This window comes from Aspergillus fijiensis (assembly GCF_003184825.1).
Source record: "Aspergillus fijiensis CBS 313.89 unplaced genomic scaffold BO72scaffold_65, whole genome shotgun sequence".
NCBI classification, from domain to species: domain Eukaryota; kingdom Fungi; phylum Ascomycota; class Eurotiomycetes; order Eurotiales; family Aspergillaceae; genus Aspergillus; species Aspergillus fijiensis.
Window position 1 is genome coordinate 103,536 of NW_024469041.1, and position 19,662 is coordinate 123,197.

Genomic DNA, 19,662 nt, shown 5'->3' on the forward strand with positions numbered 1-19,662 from the left:
AGGAAGAAGCTTGGGTGGAGAGAGTGACGTTGTTGGCCAGCCAGTTGGGCCGAGGGTGTTACGAAGTGTACGAAGTACTAACCTAGTTATTGCTAACCTAAACTACGGGCCTAAGAACAGACACCTCCAATTACTCTATAGTATTTAGTGCCCACCCAACTCAACTGCCGATTTCCAAGCTGCCTTGCGAATTTCTGCGTATTATCTTTTCCGCTTCTCCAGGATGTTCCACCATGGAATCCAAGCCACCTCATCTATTCACTAATACTACTTTAATCCGTGGGTCATCCGGAACATGCGGATCGATGCCGCCGACGCCCTGACGCCTGGAACTTAATGCTGGAAATGCCGCTTCTATCCCTCACCACAGGCATGCGCGCTGTACGTGCACATTGCCAGTCACGCTAGTTCGCATTGTAATAGACAAACAAAATAATCATGATACACAGGCAGCACGCGAACAACTCAGGAATCCTAGTTGGCCATGGTGCTTTCATTAAAGATATCCGCCAACAGATCATTGACACACGCATTCAACTGTGGTTGGCCCATGCTGTAGGTACTTTCAAATGCATGAATGCTGAGCTGGTCGAAAAATGGCCGAAGCACCCGATCGACAATCTCATCCTTTGCTGTCTCACGGATCCAGTCCGCAGTTAGGCTCGGTTGTCTCGCTCCTTGGCTGAGGTTGGTCGTTTCTCCAGCCCCATCATTCGATGTAAGCCCACGCATACCCAAGCTCTGCGAGACCTCATCCGCGAGGGCCATCGGCTCGAAGCCGTCCGGAGGGTAGATGGCGTCTATGGTGTCGGTAACATAAAGCCACTCCAGAAGTTGGAAGTCGTCTGGTGCAAGTACAAGTAGCGTGTCTAACAGTTTGCATGCCTGCAGCAAGGCATATGAGTTGTATACATCTTGTTGCTGGCCCAGGGGTACGGCTGATATAGCCTCTTGGAGTTCAGCATTGATGAGCGGCCAGAATGTGGACAACGCCGTCGCAGAGCTTTTGAGTGCGAGGGCACGTAGAACCATAAAGATCTCAGCCCGAGTGGTTGAAGATGGAGAGGAAGTACTAGTCGCCCCAAGGAGGTCTTCCAACTTCTGCAAAAGGGCGGGTAGCTCTCCAATATAGTAATCATTGTTAGCAGACAAAACGAGGAGACTGATGCGGCGGAGGTTTAGTTGCGCTTTGCGGTCAGCTTCAAGGCGGGCAGCAGAGGCTCCAACACCGAACATAATACCTGCTGTACTTGGTGGCGGGAGGCGAGACAGCATCTCAGACAAGCGATCTTTATCTGCGAGCACCCACTGTCGCAGTAGACTCAGCCATCCCTCCCGAACCAAGTCCATCTGCATCCCGAAGAATCTAGTATCGTTAAATGCGTCGGCTATATCCTTCTTCCATACTTTAGCAGCAGATGGTACTTTAGCTATGTGCTGAAACAGAGTCATGAAATTACGGTTGAGGTTGTTCGGGAAGAGTCGCGAGCGAAAGAGAGGTCCGATCACATTCGTTGAGATACCGGCTACTGCGGAAGTGATTCGGTCGGAGTCTCCGAGTGTGATTGTGAATGCAGGCATGGATGCCGCAAGGATGCTAAGCATATCGTCGGGCCCAATATTCGGTGAGGGCGAATTGTCATAGTCGATAGAGCCGCGGCTAAGGGAAGACTCTTGAGCAATACCCATCGGCTTGCTCGTCCAGATTGCGGTGAGAAGGCGAAGCAAGACGTCCTATCATATGTCAGTAGGTCTCAATGAGTTTGATTGTCCTTGATTATCGCGTACCCCGAGTTCTTTCCTCATCCGTCGATCTTCCCCAAAGCTGGTGTTCTCCAGTTTCGCTCCAAGGATCGCTGCAAATTCTACCAGTCGTGGAAGGATCTGACGATGTGGGAATGGGTTGCTGAGCACATCGCGAAGGAATGTCGTGCAATCGGCCCAGATCTCATTAAGCGCATCGTCATCCAGCGACCTCGCATATGCCACCAGGAAGCCCGCCAATTCAGACTCGGTCAGGCTTGCAGTCAAAGTCGATTTGCGGCTCGGCTCCAATGCCGCCGGATTGGTTCTTGTATAAATAGAATTGAACACAGCCGGGATAGCGATCTTCGGTCTAGATCCGTCCAGAGTGTGAAGCAGGCTCATAATCAAAGGCGAGGTCTCGCTGTCAGATTTTGTCCACATCTCCACAGCTGTCTCTAGACATTCGAGTGCCTCTGCGTTAAACAAATGTTCGAGAATGCGACGCGATCTGTTCCTCATACGCAGAGACGTGTACTGGAATGAAGCTATCGATTCAGCGTCTTGCGGCAGCGTACTTCGCTCTACGGCACCCCACGACCATATGGTAAAGCAGAGCCTCACGGCATCTTGGAAGCAGAGTAGGACAGTAAGCCGATTGTTCGCTGCGGCCGAACGCGTGTGGTTCGATTCGGATGAGAATACCCCTGAAACCATGTTGCCAAAGAATCCATGATTCTGGTCAGGACTCTTGACAGCAGGAGTATAGGCCTCCTCTACTAGCAACCGCTCGTGGGCGGTAGCAATGCAGGTCTCGAGAGCGCTGAGAAGAGCAATGGTGGCGTACTCGGATCGATCATCAGGCCATCCTTCTGTACGCTTGAATGCGAGTTGCAAACTCGCATAGCAAAGTTGGATCTCCTTACAGAGCGATTCGACAAGCATGAGTAGTATTTGAAAAATTGACCCCGCGTACAGTGGGAGTACTTCGCAAAGGAGGACAGTCCACTTGTCCACAATCCCCCTTGAACTCTTAGAACCAATGCCTTTGAGAAGGCATTCGAGAAGTTGTTGAGGTGGCTGAGGGAGGGCAGACAGCGCAGGTACCTTCTCTGGTTTGTCGCTTGTGAAGGACAAGATAGAGGGACTTGTCAAGCGCTCACGAGAGCTTGCCCGGTGGTGCTTCGGCCGTGGAGGGGGCGGTGGCAGATACGCTTGCGCAAACCGGACCTTCAACGCCGCTAGAAGGGTATCTATTAGGTCTCCTTGGATTGAATCATTCGCGCCATAATCCAGGGCGCGAGAGAGCCTATCAACCAGGAACGAGTCAATTCCAGATTCAATCACCTCTTCAGCTCCTGGACCGAGAAGGAGCTGTCGCATGACTAGTAATGATGTTTGTTGCAGTCTAACTGTCTCCAGGTCATGAGTACCTGTGGCTGTCTGCTCGCTGATCAATTTTAGGCTGACTTGGTAGAGGATGGTATGAAGGCTCTGAAGCTCGGCGCTGTCTGTGCAATTGTTAGTCAAGTGTGTTTTCAGTAGGACCAGTCCCAACATACCTTCAGATGCATGGACATCCTTACGCTTGTCAACTTGAGATAGCGTCTGAGTGAGAAGAGTGACCCAGCCATTATGATCAAGTGTAGATATGAGATTGGAGATGGTCCGCAGCAGATAGTCGCATTCCTTGTAGTCATCTGGCGACAAAACCTGATCGTCGCTTTCCCGTTCACCACGATTTGACCCCTGGAAGAGACGATCCAACCGCGAGACTATTATACGAAAGACCCTGTGGTTTGTGAGCAAGTTATATGACGATGAAACATCTTCGAGGATGTAGGAATAATCCCTTCGGGACAAATTATGCCTTGGCAGGCTAGAGGGCAAAGATCCTACTTACTTGTGCATAGCCGGCAGGTCTTGAAGCCACCGTTGGACGACTCGAGAATTTTCGTTCGAGGGCTGAGCGAGCAAGTCTAAGACGATGAAAAGCGGGCGTTCAAGCATCGAAGCTTGGTAAACCTTTACTGACTCGATAGAGGTATACAAGCGCTTTGGCGGCAGCTCATAGTTGCCTTGATGACTGTGGTTCCACAGGACAAAATATCTTCCAAGTTGCTCGCCTGTCAGCCCTTCAAAAGGCACTGTAGACGATGAACCAACCATGAGGGATGTAATGGCTGCCTCAACTAGGTGATCCGACCAAGAGACGGTGTGTAATTGCCACAAGCAACGAACAGCCTCCACATGGAACTTTGGGCTCATCGGGGATAGAAACTGCCACAGTTGTCCCACAAGCGCGGGAGTGACGTCCGACACATCTTCGTAGCTAATATAGTATCCTGTAGTATTGATGAGGTACAGATTCGTTACTGCGGACGCGATTGACGAGATGGTCGAGAAGCAGGCCGTGGATTTCTCAACTTGGTCGGCGCGAACACGATCGCTTAACGCGAGATACAAGCGCCGGTCGCGCAATATACGTGTTCGGGGGAGCTTTTTCAGTAATATGATGAGCAGGTTGACCCGATCGTGCAATTGCGTGGTGTCCCCTTGTTTATCAAAGGCTGTTATGGCTTGCTCGTAGGCATTTCGAATGATGAGCTCACCCAGCTGTCTTGGGACGAAAGGGACAGGCTGTGGGTCTAAGCTGGTCTTGCTTCGATTGTAAAATGTATGAATCACATTCAATATGTCCGACCCGGTCATATCAGAATTGGTTTTGTCAGGTGCATCAGACTTTCTTGTGAACGACCTCTCGATCAGTAAGCCCGTCAAAGAATCCATGACCTTCGATAGCCCGGCTGAGACAAGCTGCAGCTGCACCAGTGTCGCTGCGGAGTTACTTAATAAAGACAGCTCCCTCATCTTCACAATGGTGGATAGGGTCAACAGAGGAATGTGAACCGCAATCATGTCTTCTTCTCGAACATTGAAATTCTCTAGAATGAAGTAAGCGAGCTCCAGGTTGCTTACTATGTCGTCGATTTTTGAAGTGAAAGCTTGATGCTTCCAATCTATAAGACGGAGGAGTTCGGAGAAAATGACGCCGCTTTCGACGCCGTCGAAGAATGAGCTGGCGCTGCGGAAGACCTCCTCGAAGTGGTTCTTGGAAGCTTTCTGCCCAAACGCTTGCACGCTTCGGATTATCGGTAAGAAGATCTCTGGTATGATGTATCCACCGACCTCCCATCTGTCCAACAACGATAGCGAGATGCGGAATGGCTTCGTCTTCTCTGCCGGTATGGTCGTGTCATGCTCAATCATCCGCAAGAGGCCTTGGACTAGTGGCGTCAGCCCGAATTTGCTGAAGTACTCCGAAGGCGAGAGCTCTTTGCGGTCGCTTGCGAATTGGGTTGCGCCTTCAGATATAGAATTGCGGGCTTCAAATGACGGTCGGTCGTTGGAAGACTCGGGCCCAAGGAGCCAAGCCCAGAGTCTTCGGTTCAGGCTCATGTCTCGCCTGGCAACGACTCCTACAGCTGCTGCGATGAGTCGCTGAAGATCGTCCTCTGTGATCTTTGATTGCAGAACCGGCGAACTGAGCGGCAAGTGGGTGACCAGTAAATCAAGGAAGTTCCGCTGGACGAGAACCTGCTCGTCGGCGAGACCGGTCGCAAAACAGCGTATGAGCAGCCCGGGTTCGGGCACGATAATCGATTCTGCTGCAGCTAACGTGCCCTGGTGAATGTCCATGGAGTCATTCGACTCGTCCTTGGAAGGCCGGCGGTCTGTGTTCCCTAGTTTAGGCAAGTAGCGGCCCAGGTAGGCGAGGACACCAGCACGTCGGCTGGGACTGGTGACCGAGGCCAGAAAAAGACACTGCCAGAAATAATGTCCTCCCGGGCTCGTCAATCCCTCAGCTTTATGCTTCTCCAGGGCGCTAGCAATGTCGCGGAATTTATTGATCAGTCGCAGTGTGGGTTCGAAGTCGTCGCTCGTCTCTTCCTCTAGTCCCGGTAGTAAAGCCAGTATGATGGCCTTCAAGGCAGGTCGAATCGCCCATGGTTCCAGATTGCATATGTGTGTCTCCACCAGCGTCAGAAACAGGGGTCGAACAGTGAGAGATGCGAAGGTAAGAGTGGGCGCAATGCCAGGCATATACAATGGTAAGTCATGCGATAGACCCTCCGGCTAGCCGACAGTATTGCCAATTAGCGAACATCACTTTGGCTCCGTCATTAAGCGGGACAAACCTTGATCAAAGCAAAGATATACGAGTATACTTCCAACGCTTTCTGGTGAACACCCGATGGTAACGAAGGGTTGAGGCATTGCGCAAGCCGTTTGGCAACGAGCGCCTTATGAGGAACAATAGTTATATCCGCGGGGTGAGATTGCAGCGCCTATGAAGGTACCATCAGCATCGTGTCCTTGCGTGCCTCGGAGATCGTGTGATCGTACTTTCAGAAGTCGGCTCAAGAAGGAGATGTAATCTGCCCACTCCTGCAAAGCGGTATCGAACAACGACAAGGCTCGCTCGACAGTCGACGCATAACGGCGGTAATTCTTGTCTTTTCGTAAGGGCTCTAAGATATCTCATGTCCATTAGACTCTGTGGCTGCATGACTGTAGTACCAGCAAAGGGCCAGCAGTGCGCGAATCAATTACCGACCTTCCTTCCCCCGTAGTCGGGAGCGCGTAAGAGAGCTTTCGGAGCTTGCGGGGGAGTGAGACCTCGGGAACGAGCTCGGATCGAGGCTCATTGTGCGATGGTCGGATAGTAGATGATCTCCTGGGCAGGTATTTGTCGATCGCAGTTCGTCATGATTTGTTGTAGAACATCAGGACTAGTAGCATGTGGACACTGGCTGGTGGAATAGTTGGCGTCTTGTTTCAATTCCCAGGCCAGCAGGCGGACATGTTTCCGTTTATCTGGCGTCGGTCGCCCGCCTTTCGGTAGCTCCGCCGGGTCGATCCCGTGCTCCACGTCAAGTTGTGTTCCAGCCAGGCAAGCCAGGCAAGCAAGGCACGTTCGTCATTAAGTATTTACTTCTCCATCACCAACACCGCACCGGCCTCGTCATCGAAGCTGGGGCCTGCCACTACCACCATGTGCATTATCATCCTTAGCGCATGTGCAGTAAATCAATTGATTACAGCGACATAACGATCTATCCCTCAACTTCTTAGACCCATCCAGTTCCCATCCTCGCGCACGGACGCACATCTCCCCCGATCGGAGCAGTTCTTCGATGCGCCGGAGCTGACGACGAACATGGTTTCGACGGCCGATGGTCCAGCGCAGGACGCAAACAACCCTGAGACCGAGAACCCCGCAATTTCGCCGCCGCCGTCGTCTTCATTGCAACAGCCCTCCGTTTCCGCGGATCGCGAATCCGAGGCAGCTCAGGAGGAAGAGCGACCCCCGCCCTTACCCCCGCGACCGAACACCTTGCGCCTCCTGGATGAAGGAGGCGCCTCGCTACGCACATTCCGCCCTGGAGCACCGACGAACCTCCAGTCCAGAGCTACAACAGCGGTCTCCTTGACGGATATCGGTTGTCACGATGCGGGGAAAGAGAGTCACGTTGTGCGCGAAGGCTCGGAGACGCTGAAGGCCCAGGCGAGTCTCAATCACCTGACAAGTTCCCGCGGGAGCGAGACTGGAGACACGGCGAGTATCCGCAGCTCGGGACCTCAAGGGGATATCGGTGATTTGGAGAATGTCTTTGGGGACTTTGTCGCGACCGATACTGGTCTCATCCGCAAGCATAGCACGGGGCTCCTCCAATTCCCCGAGTTCCAAGCGGATGACGTGGAGGACGACTTCGCAAGCGAGTTTGAGCCCGTGGGAGAGGTGGATGAGGAGGGGGGAAATGAAGGTAGGTTGTGGGCTGCTGAGAATCCACACTTGTCCCGGACAATACTGATGATCGTTCCCACAGAGGAAGTCCTTGCGAATTGGAAAGCGAAACGAAAACACTATCTTATCCTCTCGGCTGCTGGCAAGCCGATCTGGACACGGCACGGGGATGGAGGACTTATATCCACATATATTGGTGTCATCCAAACGATCATCTCGTTCTACGAGGACTCCAAGGACCCTTTGAGCAGCTTCACCGCGGGAGATACCAAGTTCGTGATAGTAACAAAGGGGCCCCTGCACCTTGTCGCCATCAGCCGGATGCTCGAGAGCGATACACAGCTCAAGCTCCAGTTAGAAGCTTTGTACATGCAGATCCTATCAACGCTAACCCTGCCCTCTCTCACGCATCTTTTCTCCATCCGCCCTTCGACCGACCTGAAGCGGCCCCTCCAAGGATCGGAGACGCTTCTATCCACCTTAGCCGACAGCTTTACCAAGGGATCCCCCTCCACGCTACTCTCGGCGTTGGAATGCCTGAAAATCCGCAAATCCCACCGTCAAGCCATCAACAACACCCTCTTAAAGACGAAAGTCAGTAGCCTGCTTTACGGCCTGGTCGTCGCCGGCGGCCGGCTCGTCAACGTCGTCCGGCCGAAAAAACACTCCCTCCACCCCGGGGACCTCCAACTCCTATTCAACATGATCTTCGAAGCCGAGGCCGTCAAGGCCGGTGGCGGCGAAAGCTGGATCCCCGTCTGCCTTCCGGGGTTCAACAGCAGCGGCTATCTGTACATGTACGTCAGCTTCCTCGATCTTCGCGATGACGCAAACGCTGCCACCAACGATACAACAACAACCACCAAAGAGGAATCTGTCGCCATCGTCCTGATCAGTGCCGACAAGGAAAGCTTTTTCGAGTTGCAGGGCATGCGCGATGCATTCGTAGAGGTATGTGTATTCAACCTCTCCAATCCACCATATCACCACCATCACCCGTGTCAGCGTCCAGAAGCTAATGGCTGTCGGGCCACCAGCAAATGGAGAGAAACGGCAGCATCAAGATCATCAAAGAAGCCGTCGCGAAAGGTCGCCCCAGCACGACGGACATCGTCCCGGGGACGGTCTTGCATCACTTCTTGTACAAGTCGCGGGCGAATGTCCAGTTCACTATGTCGTCCTACGACCCTGAGTTTTCCACTGTCTCGCGCCGGCGAAGGTAAAGTTGCCCTGCATTCCGTAATATGCTGTGTGGCACCATATTCGAGATCAAGAGTTGTAAATATTGACGGGAAAATCACTCGCAGATTGATGTCAACCTACAACAACCTTCATGCGAGCATTCATGCCAAACATACGCACGTCAAAGTCCACCATTGCGTGTCCCAATCGTCTAGCTCCTTCGCTTGGGTGACTCCAATGTTCGAGCTCTATTGTGTGGCGGGCGCGAATGCGAATCGCAACGCTTTGGCTCAGAGCGCGAGTAAGATCATTGAGTGGGTGCGACAAGAGGAAGAGCGGCTTTTTATCATTGGTGGTGCAGTACGTTTGTCAAAAGTGCCCAACATTATGAATCGCAGTCAAACTAACGCAATTCGCCTCTCTTAGGTTTTTTGAGTAAGATATCTTCCTTCAAGGCTGCAGACGAGAACAGACCATTTCAAACAAGCATCGTTGGCTCGCATATAGATGTATATAGCTTTTACGAAAGCTGCTCAAGACACAAGGATTGTTCCTTTGGTGTCATCTCTGATTGCCAAGCACACCTCCGCTAACTCTGATGGAGAAGCTCAGCTAATAATAGAGTCTTATATAGCTATAATTCACTACTTACTTGACCTAGTCTAATCAATGGTATCTTCCCTCATGGCAAACAGCTGCTGGAACACCTCATCCGATTTTGCACGGATAGCATTGTGGTACATGGTATTCGTGATGAACTGCTTGATGCCCTTGATCTTGGCAGCAGTTTTCTGCGCATGGTCAAAGTGCACGTACATGTCGTCGATGTACGTTGCCGCGTAGACGGGGACCTCGTTCTTCATCAGCTGGGCATCATCGTAGAGCTTGGGCCAGTCACTCGTCGAAGCGATGATTTTTGCTGCTTCCTTCATTTGCCGGAGCTCCGTGTACGAGTCGAACATGTCTTGGTGAACCTGTTGGAGAAATTTGGTCTATCAGCACATTCTGCTGGCCATTGACAGGCTCCATAATGCTTACCGTTTCACCTGTGAAGAAGAATTGAGATTGTTCGCAGCTGATGTCAAACATGGGGAGGCCGGCACGGCATCTGTCCGCAGACCAGTTGGACGCATGTCTGTAGTGAAGGGGAAGTGCGTTAGTTGATGTTCCGAGGTTGGTTGATGTTGGAATCGCTCTCACCCCTGACAGTATATAGCCTCATGGAGAATGGCATAGATGATGTTATTGTCCATGCCGCCGTAACCGTCTATCGAGGTCAAGGTTGGGTGAGTAAGGAAGCCAAACACCTCTAGATCGTTCCAGGCACGTAGCACAAGATCTGTCTCATCGTTAGCCTAAGCCGGAACCCTTCAAATGGAAAGCAAATTACCGTGAATGCTGTCAAGACCCCCTGCGAATATACTTTTTAGCAAATTCATTCTATAATGAGAGGTCGACGTGTTTTCTCACCATGCATGCCGAAGGCAATACCTAATTGCTGAAATCGGTGGATAGTGAGCTTGCCGGAAGGTAGAGCAACCTCGTTCTCCTTAAGATACTCGACAATGCGCTTGACTCGGTTAGCGTCCTCGGGAAACTTGGCATAGTAGGCCTGATTCCTCTCGATCATCTTTTCTTCTTGGAATCAGCTTGTTTTCGAGGTCATATCTGAGAGGCAAAGTGCGTACTGTAGGTAAGTGCATACACAGGGTCAGGGCCATTGACCAAGGGAGGCAATCCACCGCAGATGAAAGCCTCTGATAGTCCTTCCGGACTTTCATGGTGAAAACGTGATCAGCATTCCATGTTGCTTGAGGTATAGTGTCCCTAAGTTCTTGACTTACAACATGGAAAGGTAGGATGTGATACAAAAGCCACCAAAACTTTGACCAATGACACTCCACTTGCGCTTGTCTTCGGGATAGTTGGCCGTGAGGCATCTTCGGACGGCCTCACAGTCCCGGACGATGTTGTCGGCACGGAAATGCTTCAGATACTCCGCTTGCTTGACTGCATCGCCTCTCTGCGCCAGCGTGCTCGCCGTGATGGTCGAGCTGAGGCCAGTGCCACGCTGGTCCAGGAACAGAACCTAGGGGAACGGTTAGCATGTAATTCTTGGAGAAAAGAGTGCAACAGAATAAGTACCTGGTAGCCTTTATCAAGAACGGTGTTGATCCAGCCGAATTCTTGAGGCGGACGACATCCGAACCCTGGGCCACCCTGCAGGTACACCAACCACGGAAGCTGCTTGTCGTCATTACTCACGGGGCTAGGCTCAACAGGAGTAACCAGACGCCGGACACTTCGCGCGAACAGCCTCAGAGAGTCCTCATTGGGCTTGGTGTAATTGAGAGGGACATCAAAGAACAGCTCGGCCACACGAAGCCTCCCTAACGAAGCAAAAGCAGCCCCCACCCGTCAGCACGTCTTGCTGGTTGGAGTCACATAAACAACAATGGCAGAACGTACCTGGGACGTTGTGGAACTTCCTGTCAATTAGCTTGGCAGCCATTGTTCTAGACCTGCGGGGGATATTTTATATAATTATAATATTCTCAATCCACAGGTTGTAGAAAGTATCACGAAATTACGCAAGAGTTGATTTGAATTGGACTCGAGTTTTTGTAGAAGGGAAAAAGAGTCTGATGGCGGACTGCTATCGGCAGTAGTTTAGTTTAGTTAGGGAGCCAGCCGGTACCAGGAATACGAAGAGGGAAACTACGAACCCAGTCACTTAGTCTAGTCTAACTTTCTCCCTCTCTTTATTCTCCGCTATCCGATCTCCACTTTTCCCCAACCTGAACGAATGGACAGACTTACTTTCGGACAATTGAATGCTTGACTCGGAGATAATAAGGCTTCCGCATTATGTGAGTTAGTTATGCCATTGAGAGCCATGATATTCAAAGCTCATTCAAACCCCGATTTTCCAGACACAGCAGGTATAGCCGAACCTTCAGACTCCGTCCTAGGTCCACAATATATAATCGCGTCGGAAAAGAACCAACTCTGCTGAAAGTTCAAAACAAATACCAACCCTCTATTCTTTTGCACGGAGGGGGTCCAGATTGGCTGCTTTTTGTTCTTCTAACGGGTGATATGATCGTCATGAACCTTGAAAATGTCCAAAAAACTGCGCAGGAGCAAGGCCGTCTGCAACAAGACTTGTGGAAGATGACTCAAACGTGGGAACCAGGCGTCCTACCGGATGCTGCTGCTCTTACGCGAGCCAGAGCGTCTCTGCCGAAGTCTCTCAGCGACGAAGGCCTGGGATTCGACCAGGCCACGCAACATATTCTGAACGACATGGTACCTGCTTTCAATCGTAGCAGTATAAGCCCCAATTATTATGGCTTCGTCACTGGCGGCATTACTCCGGCCGCCCTTTTCGCAGACAACCTTGTCTCTGCATACGATCAAAATGTACAAGTTCATCTCACCGAGCATTCCATCGCGACAGATGTCGAATATTCCGCTTTGGGTCTTCTTGTGGATCTTCTACGGCTGGACAGGCGTCATTGGCACAACGGCACCTTCACCACCGGAGCCACCGCAAGCAATGTTCAAGGGTTGGCTTGCGGCAGAGAATACGTCTTACGAGTTGCCGCCGAAAAGAAGGGCACCTCGATCAAGAGCGTTGGGGAGTACGGTCTGTTTGAGGTCATGCAAGCACCCGGGCTCTCTGGGATCCAGGTTCTCTCAACTTTACCCCATTCGTCGATGGGAAAAGCAGCTGGCATCCTCGGTATCGGACGCGCGAATGTCAAGAACATCTGTCTGGACGATGATCCCCTTCGCTTTGACCTTGAGCAACTAGAAACGGAATTGGCAGCGTCCAACAAGGCTAGCATCGTCGCTGTGTCTTGCGGCGAGGTCAACACCGGACACTTCGCCACGTCCAGCTTAGATGAGATGCGGAGATTGCGCAAGCTCTGTGATAGATACGGCGCTTGGCTTCATGTTGATGGCGCGTTCGGAATCTTTGGTCGCATTCTCGAGCCCACGGCTGAATTCGCTTCCATCGCTCGAGGCTGCGAGGGGATGGAGTTGGCAGACTCCATCGCGTGTGATGCACACAAGCTGCTCAACGTGCCATATGATTGTGGATTTGTCCTCTGTCGCCATCCCGAAGAGGCTGTGAACGTATTCCAAAATGCGAATGCAGCGTATTTGACCGGTGGTCAAAGTGGTGGAAATGCGATACCATCGCCTTTGAACAACGGGATGGAGAACTCCAGGCGCTTCAGGGCACTGCCAGTCTACACCTCTCTCGTGGCGTACGGGAGGAATGGCTTTAAGAATATGCTCCAGAAGCAGATCCGTCTGTCAAGAATGATTGCTGGTTGGCTGTACGACCATCCAAAGTACAACATTCTGCCGGCAGCGGGCAGCAAAGACGCGCTACTAGATCGAACTTACATGGTCGTGCTTTTCAGTGCCAAAGATGACAGCCTGAACCAAAACCTCGCCAAAAGAATCAACGACACTTCGAAGATGTTTGTCTCGGGCACTTCATGGGACGGAAGACCCGCTTGTCGGATTGCTATCTCGAATTGGCGGGCGGAGGAAGAGCGAGATTTTGCGCTTGTGACGGAAGTGCTGCAAAGCGTGGCTGATGAGAGTATGTAGGCTATGTACTGTACTATTGACTCCCTTGCGATGAGGTTGCCTGGTCGGAGGAATTTAACTATAATAATACAAATGATTTTGTTCCGTTCATCAGAAACCGTCTTTCCATATTAGACATTTCTTCAGCCTTCTCCGTGGCTAAGATGCTTTATCTCCCTCCGTTGCCTCGAAGGATTCATGAGAATTTGATGGAAAGGTTTCCAGCAGGTATGAACTACTCCGAACCGACCCAGCGTGTGTGGGATACGCCCTCAGAGAAGTTCAGAAGAAATACGTACGCGGCATAGGCAGCCAAGTGTGGGAAATGATCCTGCAACAAGCGGAGCGGCAGGATTGCAGGGGAAACCGAGCACCGCATGGATGGATGGATCCCGCATCACTTAGTGAGCCACTGTAATTCCCACGCTATTCCAAATCGGGTATCCAACTGGTCGTGACGTTCAGCAGCGGACTTAACGCCCTCAACCATTCCCTCGATTACGGAGATGGAACGGCGATTAAGACATGTCATGGATTTAAGAGACCCCCTGCCGGAAGTTAAATAGCGAGCTGATCCGCTGTCGTCGAAAATGCTTCCATTGATATAAACACAGGTTTCAGTCACTCTACCATCTACGTATACAGTACACTTCCCCCGATTCTATACATCACAACCGACTATCTACACATACCGCTCAGGATGCCTACACTCGCCGGAAAAGAAATCAGCCAGAATGGCCTGGGGTTGATGCGTGCGTATAAGCCAGCACACGATGCTTCTCATGGTCATTGTTCGTGTTATTATGCTGGGCATATTCTGACTGTGCTATAGGCCTGATCTGGCAATACGGGCCCACCCCGGATGAACAAGCCTTCAAAATCCTCAAGACCGCTCTCGCAGCTGGGGCGAATGTCTGGAACGGCGCCGACTTCTACGGCACCCCAGACAACAACTCCCTGCATCTAATGAACCGGTATTTCACCGCCTATCCGGAGGACGCCGAGCGGGTCGTCTTCACGGTCAAGTCCGGGCTGGTGTCGATGAAGACCTTCACCATGGACTGTTCGCGCGCGGGGCTGCGCAAGTTTGTGGACAACGCCCTGAGGATCTTGGATGGGAAGAAGAAGATCGATGTCTTTGGCTTGGGGAGAGTGGACCCCAACGTGCCTGTCGAGGAGAGCGTGCGGGCGCTCGCGGAGCTCAGGGAGGAGGGCAAGATCGGAGGCATCCAGTTGAGTGAAGTCCGCGCGGACACGATCCGTCGCGCGGCGAGCGTGACGAAGATTGATATGGTCGAGGCCGAGGTCAGTCTCTGGTCGCGGGAGGTGTTTGAGAACGGGGTGGCTGAGGCCTGCGCGGAGAACGGGATTGTCCTGGTGGCGCACACGCCTCTGGGTGCTGGGATGCTGACGGGGACGATCAAGTCGGTGGACGATCTGCCGGAAACGCACCACCGCACGGTGCCCCGCTTCCAGCCTGATAGCATCGCCCAGAATCGTCTGCTGGTGGAGGCGATGGAGGCCGTCGCGGTGGCAAAGGGTTGCTCCGTGGCTCAGCTCGCGTTGTCTTGGTTGAAGGCTCAGGGTAGGAAGCCTGGAATGCCGGTCATTGTACCGATTCCGGGTGCGCGCTCCGAGGCACGGGTGCTGGAGAATGTACAGGATGTTGAGCTGACCGAGGATGAGCTTGAGGAGATCGAGGTCATCCTCAAAAAGTATCCCGTAGCGGGCGCGAGGTATCCCCCGGCCGCGGCGAGGTTGAATGAGTATTGAAAAGGGATATCGTTCCAGGGATTTTCGCATGTTAAATTAGAAATTCGTTCCTCCCAAATTTGAGCCACATTCTCCAGACATTCCGTGAATCCTCAGCGGAGGATGTTAATATTTTCTTTACAGTGGCTCGTTGCCCGGGGGCTTGGATTGTCGACAGTCGAAGCATCTGGTCATGAAGAGATGACTCTAGATGACCCAACGGCAGTTCTTGGGTTTTGGCCACGTATAGATGCCAAAGTAGAGTATTTAAGGACAGGTCGCAAGGTTGCTGAGACGAAAGAACTTCACTTGAGCAGGAATAAAGTATATCTGAGGTGAGGTCGACGGCCTTCCGATTAGACTCGTACAGCATGTTGTCAAGTGAAGTATGATCGGCTGACGAGACAGGTAGTCGAGTACCCTGCTCTCGCACTATCCTAGCTAATAAGAGACGAACCACACGAAAATTGTTCCAGTTCGTCAAAGACTTGCAGTCAGGGTAGATGTCAGTCCCAGCAAAGGACATATTTAGGGGCATCGGGCTTTGCCTCCTTGAAACGAAGGCTGGTAGCCAACATGCCAACTCTTCGAGTTCGAGATCAAGCTGCTCTGCCCTGAGTATAACTTCTTCCGATCGATGGCCCGACGTGACTGAGTTCTCCAGCTGTACATAGCGCAGCATAATATCCCAAAATTTCCACTTCAGAGATGATGTATCCACGGCATTATCGAGCGCCATCCGCCGCAGAGACAATAACTGCAGCGGAATAGCAGAGCCTCTCGCAAGACAATCGAGTACCACAAGCTCAGTAAGGTGCAGAAGCATGGTAGGACTGTACTTATCCGCGAACTGCCCTGTACCCCTTAAGGACATCAATTCACAGGCTCCACTCAAATGGCTGCGAGGAACAACCGATTCATCACTTTCAAAACTTGCGAGTCGTTCAAAAACACACATTAAGATGACTGAGAACAAAGTTCTGTCGAGCATGACCTCGTCTGGTATTTGGAGCGCCTTGCGAGTCATCCTCAGAGCTGATCCGTACATGGCCCGAGCGTGGTGAAGAGCGGCATGGCACCCGTGCGATAAGGAGAAGTTTACCATGAAGACAGCACGGGTGACCGTCTCTAGAATCGGGATGTCATGAATCATCGGCGGATAGAAGATCTGCATGAAACAGAAAATGCTTGTTGCTGGCATCGCGCCAACGTATTGCGAGATATAAAGGCCCTTTGCGCGCTGCATAACTGTTGGGAGCAGCCTGATTGACAGCGGATTCGGAGAACTTGATTGTCGAATGGTCTGGTTCACCGACACTCGCTTGATAGTAGCATCGGACTCATCAAGGATGATCAGATCTTTGGGATTATGATATCCAGGGCATGAAAGCCCAGCGCGTGAGCACTGAGAGCAGCCATCCTTTTTCTTGTCGCACTGTGTCGGTGAGTATCGTGGCTGGACGGAAACCATGAGGCTCTGGGAAGAGCGTCTAAACTGCTTACTTTGATATCACGCTTTCGACATTGACGGCATGACTTCGAAGGCCTGCCACGATACACCATCGTGGATTACTCTTCATTTCTGGTATGTTCCTTTCGAGAGTCTGAACTGAAGAGAAAAAGGGAAAGGATCCCTATGCTCTTAGGCGAGGGGATCACGTAATCAATACCCAAATCATCAACTAGCTAGTTCAATCAGAGACATGTTACTAGGTGCTGAGGTACTAGGTAGTCATCGTCATTTACTAGCATCGCAAGAAGATATCAGATTAAGGACCATGACATTACGCCTCGCAATGTCTGTTTGATATGCTCTGATAAGCTTTTATCCAAGATTACCTGCGTCTTCCAGCGCCTCCGGCATTGTCCGCTCGATCAGCAATGCTGACCACCTCACCAATACCAGCCTCCTCTTGCTCGTCTTCCAAAGCCATGATCTCTTCTCTGCTATCCCACCATTTCTCCTCTGCCATGTTGAATGCATCCTTACGAAGTTCTTTGATGTTCTTGTCCAACGAGACGCCTCTTTCTTTCAAAGTGTCCATCAGAATCTTTTGCCAATCTTCAGATGTCCGAGTAAAGAATTCACGCAAGCTCTCGAAAGGACGAGGAAGAGGTCTGCTATCCTGGACGGATGGCTCTGACTCCTGCTCTTCCACATCAAGCTGTTCCAATTCCTTGGTCACCGATGGTACAGTAACCTCGGTCGGTGCAGGGGAGGCAGTGTCAAGGGACATGGCATCTTCATCACCTTCCTCATCTTCTTCAAGATCTTCCTCATCATCCTCATCCATCTCGTCGTCGCTATCGGCTTCGTTGAGCAGATGCCAGTTCCCAGGTTCATCATAGTAAATCTCCTTGACCCCATCGAGCTTGACCAAATCAATGGAGTACAGGTCATTGAACGTGAACTCCCGATCTCCCTTCTCAAAGGTTCCACCAAAGATGAATAGAGTGTCGTCTTGCACCGCCAACTGCGCATTGAATCGTTGATGAGGCATTTCGAATCGTATCACGGCCGGTTTCTCTGGTTCAGCCGGCTCCTCATCGGCCTTGGATGCCAATTGCAGTTCCTCATCGTCATCCAAACCACGGATGCCTCCCTTGGCCTCCAGTGCTTTCAGATTTTGTAGAAGTTCCTCTTCGGTAGCTTTGCTACGGTCGCGAGATTTGAACTGGTTTGCCGCCTGTTTCTTGCCTTGTGTCCTGGGGCGTCTCAGGGTCAGGGGGAAGAAGCGGTTACGGTCAGTGTTCCAGGCAAACATGGTGTCAAAGAACTCGCTGTCAATGCCTTCCTCGCTGAGCTCAACATCATGAACACCACCGAACATGATACCTCGACCCTTGTGGTACGCCATGGTGGCACCGGCACGAGGCGGGTTGGGCGAGTTAGCAGGCTTCTTTCTGCGCTCCCAGCGCACTGTCGGGAGTGTGTTCGCCGGTGCATCAGCAGGTGGAGGCGTGATTCGAAGGAACCAAGTATCCTGATGAACCATAGGTTTCATGGTCATCCGCTGAGGGCCGTTCTTCACTGGCTTTCCCCCGACACCTGCGCTAACTTTGACGCGGGAATAGCCACCGTAGAGAACAGCACCTGTGTCATGCGGCAAGAAAGAGAAAGACGAACGTGGATCAGGTTTCTGTGAAGCTGTTGAAAGATTCGGGGCGAACCAAGTATACTTTGCACAATCGTAGATCCACAGGTCCTGGAGGTATTTGGTCTGTTGCGAGGTATCCTGGAATCCTCCAAACAAAATGATGTAGTTCTTCAAAAACATAAGCTTCTGGCACATTGAGAACGTCTTGATTGACACTAACCTTGTAGTAAGTCATTCGGTGACCACTTCTAGCCGGAGGCCCCTTGCCCTTCGTTTCCAGACGGGTCCATTCCCTTGTCGAGGGATCAAGGTGCCAGAAATCATTGTAGTGGTAGAACGTTCCCTGTTTCGGGGAAGAGAACTCTCCTAGATACGAGAGTCAATCCAATTGAGCCCATCCCAAACTGCGAAGCTCACTTACCTCCGAACAAGTAGACGCCTCCAGTGTTGCCGCCACGGCACCATGCATGTCCACTCCGGGGAAGAGGACTGTTGGGACTGTTAATCTCCTTCCATTCCCCACGGTTGATGTTGTAGATAAAAAGATTATTGAAGAAGGTAGCTAGATTGCCATCGAAATACTCTCCACCAAAGACCAGAAGTTCGTTCTGGTTCGACGGCGAAGCTAATACAGTGGCAGAGGACCGAGGAGTGGGAGGCCCACTGACAGTCTCGGTGACCTTAAGGAACCTGGCTTGCTCCTCTGCATACTGAGCAAGGATGGCGTCCAAATCGGCATCTTCAGCATCGCTGTCTGCATCTTTGCCCTTGGTCTTGCCTCTCTTCTCTTTCTGGGCAGCTTTCTTCGACTGTTTCGCTGCTACCCGCTCCTTGTGCTCGGCGGACTTCTTGTTCTTCTTGCCCATGATGTTGGCTCCAGTGAGTACTTGCTTACTCTGGTTGAAGAGAAATTGTCCTTGGCTTTGTTACTTCAGGGTGGCTGATAAGTCTCACCAGCTTTAGGATATTTTGTCTTATCGATAATGCTACGGGAACAGTAGTATTTCTTCTATAGCGCGGGGCCTTCTCGGCCGCAAGGAAAAAAAAAAGATTGTCGAGCCATTGGCCCCTCCTAATATTACCAGATTGAGTAATAGTTTTACAAGCCCGCGGCCCCGTACGCCAGGAGACACGTAATTTATCCAAGAGCTAGACTTCTGGGGGGCCACAATGCTTGCGATGGACAGCAAAAATCATACTGAAGTGACAGAGTTTGCTGACAGATAGAACATCAAGTATTTGTGCACATGAGGAGTACTGTTATATTGTGAGTTGACAGAGTGCGAGTGAATAGTATCGATCAAGGTATGTAATGTATGACCCGGGTACTAAGATTACCAGATGCCTAAGTTACTAGTTGGAAACTGCTGCGCCGAGAGAGTGCCAGTCACCGCCCACGTGATAGCGCGCGGAGACGCGTCGGATCATTGGCCGTCGCAATGCTTCTCATCCATACAATAGTTTTTGTTT

The 19,662-nt window shown here is 51.5% G+C and overlaps 7 protein-coding genes across 7 annotated transcripts; 3 read left to right on the plus strand and 4 right to left on the minus strand.

Annotated features, from left to right (window-relative positions):
- Positions 1-85: 85 nt before the first annotated feature.
- On the minus strand, positions 86-6,662 carry BO72DRAFT_531397 (cellular morphogenesis regulator DopA). The gene is made up of 7 exons (XM_040950367.1): positions 6,362-6,662; positions 6,151-6,275; positions 5,943-6,092; positions 3,647-5,880; positions 3,306-3,535; positions 1,789-3,254; positions 86-1,734 (listed from the first exon to the last, which is right to left on the minus strand). Exons 1-7 carry the CDS (start codon positions 6,450-6,452, stop codon positions 475-477), a joined length of 5,556 nt encoding a protein of 1,851 aa, XP_040797034.1. The 5' UTR covers positions 6,453-6,662; the 3' UTR covers positions 86-474.
- An 85-nt stretch (positions 6,663-6,747) lies between these two features.
- On the plus strand, positions 6,748-9,389 carry BO72DRAFT_452113 (guanine nucleotide exchange factor MON1). Its single transcript, XM_040945659.1, has 5 exons — positions 6,748-7,571; positions 7,635-8,503; positions 8,590-8,771; positions 8,860-9,094; positions 9,161-9,389. The coding sequence occupies exons 1-5, from the start codon at positions 6,965-6,967 to the stop codon at positions 9,167-9,169; spliced, it is 1,902 nt and encodes a 633-aa protein (XP_040797035.1). The 5' UTR covers positions 6,748-6,964; the 3' UTR covers positions 9,170-9,389.
- BO72DRAFT_413451 (proline iminopeptidase) lies at positions 9,292-11,393 on the minus strand. Its single transcript, XM_040942506.1, has 9 exons — positions 11,204-11,393; positions 10,880-11,124; positions 10,579-10,823; positions 10,423-10,508; positions 10,205-10,369; positions 10,125-10,145; positions 9,935-10,073; positions 9,773-9,869; positions 9,292-9,708 (listed from the first exon to the last, which is right to left on the minus strand). The coding sequence occupies exons 1-9, from the start codon at positions 11,244-11,246 to the stop codon at positions 9,397-9,399; spliced, it is 1,353 nt and encodes a 450-aa protein (XP_040797036.1). The 5' UTR covers positions 11,247-11,393; the 3' UTR covers positions 9,292-9,396.
- A 117-nt stretch (positions 11,394-11,510) lies between these two features.
- On the plus strand, positions 11,511-13,413 carry BO72DRAFT_480538 (pyridoxal phosphate-dependent decarboxylase family protein). The gene is made up of 2 exons (XM_040947639.1): positions 11,511-11,604; positions 11,668-13,413. The coding sequence occupies exon 2, from the start codon at positions 11,834-11,836 to the stop codon at positions 13,361-13,363; it is 1,530 nt and encodes a 509-aa protein (XP_040797037.1). The 5' UTR covers positions 11,511-11,604; positions 11,668-11,833; the 3' UTR covers positions 13,364-13,413.
- A 552-nt stretch (positions 13,414-13,965) lies between these two features.
- Positions 13,966-15,115, plus strand: BO72DRAFT_480539 (aldo/keto reductase family protein; the record flags this gene model as incomplete). The annotated part of the gene is made up of 2 exons (XM_040947640.1): positions 13,966-14,094; positions 14,175-15,115. The coding sequence occupies exons 1-2, from the start codon at positions 14,043-14,045 to the stop codon at positions 15,113-15,115; spliced, it is 993 nt and encodes a 330-aa protein (XP_040797038.1). The 5' UTR covers positions 13,966-14,042.
- Positions 15,116-15,146: 31 nt separating this feature from the next.
- Positions 15,147-16,657, minus strand: BO72DRAFT_388043 (Zn(II)2Cys6 transcription factor domain-containing protein; the record flags this gene model as incomplete). Its single annotated transcript, XM_040941699.1, has 2 exons — positions 15,147-16,529; positions 16,598-16,657. 2 exons carry the CDS (start codon positions 16,655-16,657, stop codon positions 15,147-15,149), a joined length of 1,443 nt encoding a protein of 480 aa, XP_040797039.1.
- Positions 16,658-16,831: 174 nt separating this feature from the next.
- On the minus strand, positions 16,832-19,175 carry BO72DRAFT_452117 (putative Kelch repeats protein). Its single transcript, XM_040945660.1, has 3 exons — positions 18,614-19,175; positions 18,413-18,558; positions 16,832-18,360 (listed from the first exon to the last, which is right to left on the minus strand). The coding sequence occupies exons 1-3, from the start codon at positions 19,056-19,058 to the stop codon at positions 16,930-16,932; spliced, it is 2,022 nt and encodes a 673-aa protein (XP_040797040.1). The 5' UTR covers positions 19,059-19,175; the 3' UTR covers positions 16,832-16,929.
- Positions 19,176-19,662: the final 487 nt, after the last annotated feature.